The sequence below is a fragment of the Phaseolus vulgaris genome, chromosome 9, assembly GCF_051622355.1.
Source record: "Phaseolus vulgaris cultivar YP4 chromosome 9, ASM5162235v1, whole genome shotgun sequence".
Classification (NCBI taxonomy): Eukaryota; Viridiplantae; Streptophyta; class Magnoliopsida; order Fabales; family Fabaceae; genus Phaseolus; species Phaseolus vulgaris.
The window spans coordinates 39,255,664-39,265,702 of NC_143506.1; the positions used below are offsets into that span (position 1 = coordinate 39,255,664).

Below are 10,039 nucleotides of genomic sequence, written 5' to 3' on the forward strand. Positions count from 1 at the left end.
TGTCAGAGGTTTAAGGCATCAATCAGAAAACGAAAAATTCGTTGATGGTAAGATCCAGATTCAAGACCAAACCTTAAATTATGTCAAGAAAATAATAGTCTTTCATATCATCTAATATAAGGTTGAATTACACTAATCTATTTTTGACTCTCTTATAATATTTTTAGGTATAGGGATTGGGATTTAGAAAAATTTAACTGAATAAATTCATTGTTATTGACTAAATAAATAGTAAATATTATTTTTAGAGTTAAAACTGAGATTATTTTATGGTATATCATTAATTATTTCTTAAAATATATGTGTCTTTATATTGAAGTTTAAGCTATTTTCCTTTTAAAAATAAACTTAATTTATATTATGTTAAAAAAAAAATTTAACTGAATAAATTCATTGTTATTGACTAAATAAATAGTAAATATTATTTTTAGAGTTAAAACTGAGATTATTTTATGGTATATCATTAATTATTTCTTAAAATATATGTGTCTTTATATTGAAGTTTAAGCTATTTTCCTTTTAAAAATAAACTTAATTTATATTATGTTAAAAAAAAAATTTAAATAGAGAGAAAAATAACTCAGATATCACGAGTGTAGGACACTAAAGTGTTAACTACAAGAAGCATGCTGGGTAAATAAAGGGAGAAAGCTTATAAAAGACGATGCATGAATTTAAGAAAAAGATTATTAGAGGTTGTTTGATTTGAGAAAATATTTTGTAATTTTATTTTTATTAAAAAATGTCATGTATTTATTTAAAAACATTTTAGAAAATAGTAAATACTGGTATTTATTGTCTTTTACTTTTTATTCTCTATTTTTTACTATCTTCTATTATGATTTAAAACATGGAAAGTAAAATGAAAAAAAAAATATTAAGAAATACTTTCGTAGGATTTCCTTCCTTCCGAATTTCTAAGCTAAATAATTAAAAATGATAAAAAAAATTATTTTATGATATAAATTTGCACCATAAAATAATTTTTAATGTATAAATTATTTTATAAAATAAATAAATTAATAAAATATATTTTAGACTTATGATAGATATTTTATATTGTGATAAATTTCATAAACTATAAATAATTTCTCAAAAATGTAATTTAAAAATAAAGATGAAAAAGATAAACAGAAAAGGAATAAGAGATTGAATGAAATTCCTAAAAAAATTCTTGTTAAAAATATTCTGAAATTATTCTTGTCAAAAGAATAACTTATCAAACACTATCAATTAATATTTTTAATACAAAAGATTCCTCTTCATCCTTTTATTTTCGTTCGGCTTAAATTATACTATTATTCTCTCTAAATAAGTTATTAGTTTTAATTTTTAGTTCCTATAAAAAATCTTTGATGTTTATCTTATAAAATTGTAATTATTATTATTATTAGTTTTATAAAATGAAATAAAATAAATGTTTTAAATTTTAATAAATTTGTGTAATCTTCATCTCTCAAAAGTTTTAAATCAACTTAACCCTAAAATTAATTTTAAAATAAAGAAATAACATTTTTTTTTTGTAATCTTAACATTTTCCAAAAGGTTTCAATACTGACATTATGTCATAATAAGGACTAGGAGTCCTACACTTGAAATTAATTTTGTTTACATAACTTCACAATATTAAAAATTGAAAAAATAGTTATATATATATACTTTATAAAAAAATCAAAATCAAAATATTTATTTATAGTTTTAGAGAAAAAAAATACATTAAAAATTAAGCATTTTGATCATTGCATCAATGTTAGAAGTTTGTATGATTTTGTTTGCCCTATATGATTTTACTTATTTATTTATTTTTCTACAAGCATGTGAGAAATTGTGATTGAAATATTGAAGGAAAAATGATTAAAAGCAATATGTTGGAATTGAAATTGGATTGGGAGAGGAATCAGTTATCACATCATTACACCATGTTGATGAGGAATATATAGCTGGAAAAGTAAAAGGAAACACTTCCATGAAAGACAGATTCCACCATCAAAACTCAACTCAATCTCATTTTCTTCTTTAATACATTAGAAAAGCATAAAACAGTTACTTCTGTAAAATATTCCTAGCAGAAAATATTATAGTTTTTCGGTAAGAGTGGTTATAAATATAGATATATCACTTCATCATAATAATCTCATACACTACAAGCAAATCATGAAATAGAAATCAATTTTAGAGACAAAAAATAATTAGTTGTTATAGTAACTTAATTAGAGACCATTTTAGGGACTAAATAAATTTTTTGTTTTTAAATTAGTTTCTATTATTGTTAAATTGTTTCTAAATTGATATTTAATTAGCTACCAATATTTTAACTACCAATTATTTAGTTTATAAATTTGGTAACAAAAACATTGGTAGTTAATTAGATATCAATTTAGAAATTATTTAACAATAATAGAAACTAATTTAGAAACTAATTTTTTTTTTAGTTTCTAAAATGCTCTCTAATTTACCTACTATTGCAACTAATTATTTTTGTCTCTAAAAATTAGTTTCTATTTTATGATTTTCTTTTAGTGATAGTCACAGTTATCCTTCAAAATCAGTCATTATAACTTTTTTTTGTCTATTATAGTTTAAATATAAATCATTTTTATTATATATGTTCCCGCCGGTTGAGCAAATTGTGCTTCGTGCGTAGCTAAGACACGCGTAGCAAGGACTCCCTCGTCTTTGTTCCAAATCCCCACCCTTAGTCGCCGTGAGTACCTGAAACAGAGAGAACAAAGGTCGCCCTCGCAGCCGTTTACACTCCGACGATCAAGTCAGCAAGCGAGAAACATCAACAAGACACACCTCCGTATCGGAGCACCGTGAATGGATGCTCTGAAGGTGGTCGAACGACTGAGTAACTAATTTCTCTCTAATTGTTTGTGCGTACAGTGGGTCCGCGAGCAAGCAACTAGAGTGTGTGTGTAAACTGAGTCTGGGTCCCCGTCTCAAACGTCTAAAACCCCCTTTTAAACGTCTAAAGCATTTAAAGCATCTTAAAGCGCATTTAAAGCGTTTAAAAACGTTCAACACATTTAAAACGTTCAAAGCATTTAAAGCGTTTAAAGTGCTTTAAAGCGTTCAAAACGTAAACTGAATAAAAACGTACTTTATCAAACTTTCAGGAAAACTTATACACCTTGATGATTCAGTACTTACTGTCATGTGTTCTTCTTACTTGATCGTTATTTCTACGGGGAGGGACTTACAGCGCCGTAACCCGACTTAGGGATATTCCATCGTGTAAGTCCTCCTTCCTTGAAGTGCATATGGCGCAAGGGGTGACTTTTTGGGTGCCAACTCATGCGCCCCTGCCTCTAGTCACTCACCCTGGGAGTGTACCTACCTTCCTCTCTTACTACGCACATGGTTCGCCCCTGGGCGTGGGTACTTCACGAGTCAGGTCACCCTATACTGGCACTAAAACCATGGCCTTGGAGCCACCTTTCTCTTATTGTTCTGAGGTATCGGGCCCCTCGGGGTATCGCCCCCTCCACAGTCTTTCCTACCCGTGGGTATCGAGGGATGACACCGTTGACGCCTTAAACTGGCGACGCCACGCCTCATCCTGGCGACGCCTTATCCTGGCGATGCTTTAACCTAGTGACGCCTTAACCTGACGACGCCTTAAACGGTCAACCTATTGACTTTCCTCCCTGAGCCCCCTGGATGGGTCCCACCATATGTTTGACTTTGGTCTTGACTTCGACTTTGGTCAACGCCCGAGGACGAGACGGTACAATATATGAAAAAAAATCATCAAAACTAAATGAAATATGCAGGAAGAACTTACCCAGCTAAACATAGTTTTTTTTTAAATATAAAGTTTTAATAGGATTAGAGTATTCTGAAATATTCTTATTTATTATATTTTTTATTACTGATAAAAAAAAATATACTCACCGAATCACGTCTTTAATGTATCATATAAATTTTGCAAAAGGTTATCATTATCATGAATCATTTAAGTTATCGATCATTTGATTTCCCAATCCTTCACTATTATTTTTCCTACTTTAATTAATTTCATAATTTTTAATTTATTTTTTGTCCACTTTTGTCTCATCAACAAACTCACAGAGCATCTTTTAAATTATTATTAAGAATGATATTGGAAAAGTGAAATTCCGTCCCTAGAAATTTATTTTGATGTTTTTTTTTATAAAAGGAGGATATATACTATTTTTTTAGAAAAAATATAACAAAATTATTTTCTTTTCTACTACTTAACTATTTCAAAAAATTAAGAGAAGAAAAAATAATTTATGTTTTAAAATTCTTCTAACAATTGTTTTATCCACTTTAAATGGTACTCTGTCACAATTGCTTTTAAAAGATACTTGATTGAAGGAGAGATGAATATATAAACTATCATTGACTTATCACTAAACAATGTAAAATTATTGATAATACCGGAACATAACTCTTGTCATCAAAATATGTTATATAATTCAAAATCTACATAACATTTTGTTTTCCTTTAATATGAGAATCGGAATGTGATTTCTAGAGGAAATATAGGCTCGTTTGAAGGAGTAATTATCAGAGCCAGAATTTAGGAGTTAAAAATGAAGGGATAGAATCACGAATTTGATCTTAATTAACCAAACTTAACCACAAGAGCTAACATTAGATTCTCATAAATACAAACCAATAATAACCATTTGTTTTTACCAAAATCTTGGTATATAAGAGCTAAACAGAGAGGGATCATTTTTCTCCTAGCTAGCCTCCATGGAGGCCTTTATCTGAAACAGAAAAAAAATTGAATAAAAAAAAAGAAAAGAAAATTGAAAAAATCAGAATTATATATATAGAGAGAGAGAGAACTAGATTCAACAATGAGCATCACAAAAAGAGTAGGTGTTCTTGTTATGTACTTTGCACTGGTTTATCATGTGGATGCTAAAAAGAAAGTAATGCCAGTTGCTGGTGTTGATATCTACAAGGATAAAAACGTAGCTGCTGATAAACTTTCTCCTGGAGAAAAGATAAACAATGTCTTGAGCTTTGGAGCCAAAGGTGATGGCGAGTATGATTGCACTCAGGTATTTATGCACTTCCTTTCCTTCTTCCTTAGAAGAATTAATATTTTATTTCTTTATGCAGAAAACTTATTTGTCTTCATGCTTTTCTATGCTGGTGTACTTTTTGTGAAGGGGTTTTAAAAAAAAACTTTAATATTTTTGGAGAATAGTGTTTGGGAATTTTTCTTTTTTATGTATTTCGGTAATTGATGTGTTGTTATTTTGTATTGTAACGAGAGACTTCTTTGATTTGATTGTTTTTGGAATAAGAAATAGCTAGTGATTTTAGTTGAGAGTTTGAAAGTGATTGGTGTGTGAGGTTTTATTTTATTTTTCTTCTTAACTTTTATGTAAGGATTGAGACACCTCTTAAGTTATCTATATTTATTTATTTATTGTTTCTTTCGGGTAAAAAGAAAAGAAAAACAATTTATATACCTTCAAATTGTTTTAGATCTTTCAAAATATTAATGTCTTCAACGATTAAAATACTCTTATAATCATATACCACTCCTCTGCATTACTCGTTATAAGTATTCTAAGATAAACACTTCAACGTTATTGTTATGAGAAGAATGCTATGAAACCTAACCATTGCAATTAGAGTCCAAAACCTTCTAAATCATACTACACAATCTGATACTTTGTGTTATAATGACAAAGTTCCACAAAGTATATATGAATGTTGCTGCAAGAGCTATAGGAAGTGATCATAAGAAACCACAAGGACAATGAATCAAACCCAAAATTGATAATACAAAACAAAACCCTGGATGAAAAACAACCAACATTTTGATTATTTGATGTTGATTACATCTGCAGGCTTTCATGGATGCATGGAGAGAAACTTGCCACTCCAAAGGGAATGCGAGAGTTTTGGTTCCTGAGGGAAGATTCGTGGTTTCTACAATGTTTTTCGCAGGTCCATGCACTACTCCAGATCCCGTAACAATCCAAGTTGTAGGCACTGTTGTGGCTACAACAGATATCAGTGAATATGTGAATGGTGAATGGCTCATGTTTGAGAGCATAGATGGTATAAGACTCATTGGTGGTGGTACTTTTGATGGCGTGGGCAAGGAATCATGGAAAACATCTGCTAACTGTAAAGTAGATCCCTCCGATACTTGCGTCAGAAACCCTTCTGTAAGTCGATATCTCTTAAACCCTAAACCTTAAACTCTAAATGATTTTGAATTGTCATTTTTTTTTATCAGTTCTGTATGTTTGGGATTGCAGAGTTTATATTTCCGCAAAGTTAGGAATGGAATTATACAAAACATCAAATCCATAGACCCCAAAGGGTTTCACGTATTTGTGACTAATTGTGTTAACATTAGACTTCGACTACTTAAGCTTGTTGCACCAAGTGAAAGTCCTAACACTGATGGAATTCATATCAGCCAATCTGTCAATGTCAAAGTATCAAAAAATAACATTGAAACTGGAGATGATTGTATTTCCATGATACAAGGAGCCAACGATGTTCACATCAATAAAATGAATTGTGGTCCTGGACATGGTATTAGGTAATGTTCATCATTTTTAAACAACTATAAGACCTTAATTATGCACTTTGAAACTAAAATTAACTATGTTCAATAGGAATATTGATAGAATTTATAAGATGTAGAAGAAAGTTGTGGGGTTTTGAATAATGTAGCAATTGATTTGATGAAAACAAACTTTGTTGAGTTTTAATGAACTTGCATAGGCATGAAATATCTCCTTTATAAGGATCTAAAATTTTCTAAAACTTATCCATTCTAAGTACTTGGAGATTATTTTACCTGCAAGACATCTTGTGCTTACTTTTATAAATTGTTCTGATAATTCTAGGAATCACTAGTTCTATTAGTTTCTAGGATTTTTATTTTCTTGAACTTTCTAGAAATATGCATCATAATTTAACACTCCTTTTCGGATGCAAAATTCAGCAACTTCAAACATAAATCCTAGTGACTCAAACTTGATTCTTGGTAATGTGTCTACAACTTGATCTAGTGTTCCATGGTACTTGAGTTGAATTTTCTTATTTGATTTTACCTATTAGATGAAGTGATAATAAATAGCAATGTGCTATTTGCTTTGTTCTTTGATGATGGACTAGATTTTTTTGTCGTTGATATAGCTAACTTGTTGTCTCGATAAATCATACTAGAGTCATCTTCTTGTTCTCCCATTTTTCCCATTTTTTAAAGTATTTTTCAAGTCATGTTGCTTTCTTTTTAGATGTCTAAGAGAAAAATCATGATCCAAGTGAAAAGGCATCACATTATGGGGATGTTTCTGGGTTAAGGGATGTTGTATGCACATGGTTAAGTTGTCTATTTTTTATTTTTTTTTTGTATAATTCCAAATAGGTAATGAGATGGATTAACTTAGGTTTATAACCACATGAGATTTTTTAATATGAAACCGTTGGAGTTAGAGGCAAACTAGTCTCAATGACATAGGTTTGGACATCCATAAATGTTCAAATTTATTTAATTTATTTTTTGTTGATAAAAAAAAATATATTGATCATACTTATTAATGACAATGTTGTCAATCAACCTGAGTTGACCATTGTTTTGTACCATATACCAAACTATTTTATGCATTAGAGATGCCTTAAAATTCTAAAGTGTATTTGATTTGGTTTTTTTGCATGAACCTTGATAGAAGAATTGTAGCACACATAATATCTAGCCTTGTGGTTGTTAGATATAGTAAGTTTTTTAAATAAATATGTCTTTTTGCAACTTTTCATTTGTCACAAGTGGAGTACCAAATTATTTTTAATCGTACATCTTAAACTTATTTAGGAATGTCTCAATATGTTTCTTTTGAAAGATAAATAGTCCTTCCTTTTTCACGTCTTCTTTTAAATCTTTCTTTATTTGTATGTTGTTTCCTATGTAGATAAGATTATCTATATATACAAAGTTAATGAAAGTATCATACACCTAGAGTCTTGATATATAGAGTTGGCTTACTCTTACACCTCTTGAATTCAAGATTGGTGAAATATTCATCAATTTTGTTATATCATTCAAGGAGCTTGCTTCAAGACAAATAGAATTTTTCTTAGTCTTATCATTTTGGCTTTATTACCTTTACTTAAAACTTCTTGTGGTTCCACATATATTTCTTCTTCGAGAAGACCAAAGGCTAGATTCATATTTAGTTGGTGAATACTCCATCCTTTTTTAGTTGAAATAGCTATTATAGACTTGATTTTATTTTTTTTATCAACATTAGAGCCTTGATTATGGTGGTAAGCAACTAGGGCGAATATTTCATTGCAATCAAGTTTATTCTTGCAATGCCTTGATCATTACATCTTCTTGTTTTGCTTCTTCATAATATTCAAGCTCAATCACAATCATGTTGCATGTTTCATATATATCCACCAAAGATTTTACTCGTTTAAAAGTAGAATATGGTAGAAAAAATCTTGTTGTATAGGTGAAGAAAGCGTACCTGGATCTTCTATCACTTTTTGAAACCAATTTTAGAGACAAAAAATAATTTGTTGCTATAGTGACTAAATTAGAAACCATTTTAGAAACTAAAAAAATTAGATACCAATTTAGAAATTATTTATCAATAATAGAAACTAATTTAGAAACCAATAATTTTTTTAGTTTCTAAAGTGGTCTCTAATTTAGTCATTATAGCAACTAATTATTTTTTGTCTCTAAAATTGGTTTCTATTTAATGATTTTCTTGTAGTGTCTAGTAGTTTCTAGAAATATATGTATCTTAATTTGACAAATATTCATCTTACATATGTTATGCTTAAGGTGTGTGACAATGTTAAAAAGTTGTGTTGTACAATAAGTGGTCAAAAAACATAATTATGGGTGTAAATCTTGATTTATATGGAATATAAGTAAATAGTAACAGAACAGTTAGTTAGATTGGTATATGTATATGTATATTATTTAGGAACAATAATAATGTAATTTTTAAAGGTGGTGTGATTGATGTTTAAGAAATGTTCACTCTAGTTCAATTAAAGGTTTAGTTTTTTGGTAACTTCCAATGTACCCTCGGCTTGTTTTTCTTATTCTGACTCTTAATCCTCTAGTTTGTTTTGCTTGAACTTGATTAAGTGATGTTTTTGAGTTGTTGGTTAATTCCTATTTGTTGGTTGGGTGTTTGCTGGTGTATTGTCAGTTGTTGATGGTATGATTTTAATGTTTTCTTTTTCCTTATGGGGAGGTTTTAGAGTTTCTTTTCGATATGTATAAGAGTTGGACTACTCCTGAAGTGGTTCACATTTATTTATTATTTTTTGCTGATAAAAAAATGTATATTATCTCCATAGCCTTAATATAGCAGAAGAAGATGATGATTTTAAGATTTAAATTTAGGGTCTAACTTTTTGAATGTTGATGACAGTATTGGAAGTCTTGGAAAGTATCCAGATGAGCTAGAAGTGAAAAACATTAGCGTGACGAACATCTCGATGGTTGGCACAACTAATGGCGTGAGAATCAAGACATGGCCAAATAAGCATCCAGGCTCAGCATCATTTATCACCTTCACTGACATCAACATGCAAAATGTTCAAAACCCTATCATCATTGACCAAGAATATGAATGCTCTAAAAACTGTCAAAACCAGGTTAATTTATTTGTTTGTTTGTTTATATCATTCTCTCTCAGCAGCATAATTTGTGTTATAATGAAGTTGGAGCATGCTAATATGAGCATTCATTTACTTCCATGCAGCCTTCACTTGTACAGTTAAAAGATATTAGTTTTTCAAATATAAGAGGAACCACTCCTACACCAATTGCAGTGGATTTAAGGTGTAGCATGAAATTCCCTTGTGAAAAAGTTAAACTTGAGAACATAAACTTGTCGCTTGGACCCAAGCCTACCGGATCTAGATGTCAAAACATTAAACCAATTTACATGGGCTTGCAAAAGCCACCAACTTGTCCATAAATTATTTTTAAAGGTGGAATGTTGGATTACTCTGAGATCTTTTCTTTGGCTCAATTGAAGGTTTGATCTTGGATTAA

General features: G+C 29.7%; 1 protein-coding gene across 1 annotated transcript; it reads left to right on the forward strand.

Annotated features, from left to right (window-relative positions):
• The first annotated feature begins 4,712 nt into the window (after window positions 1-4,712).
• On the forward strand, window positions 4,713-10,039 carry LOC137821930 (exopolygalacturonase). Its single transcript, XM_068626738.2, has 5 exons — window positions 4,713-5,042; window positions 5,844-6,167; window positions 6,261-6,550; window positions 9,411-9,636; window positions 9,744-10,039. The coding sequence occupies exons 1-5, from the start codon at window positions 4,836-4,838 to the stop codon at window positions 9,960-9,962; spliced, it is 1,266 nt and encodes a 421-aa protein (XP_068482839.1). The 5' UTR covers window positions 4,713-4,835; the 3' UTR covers window positions 9,963-10,039.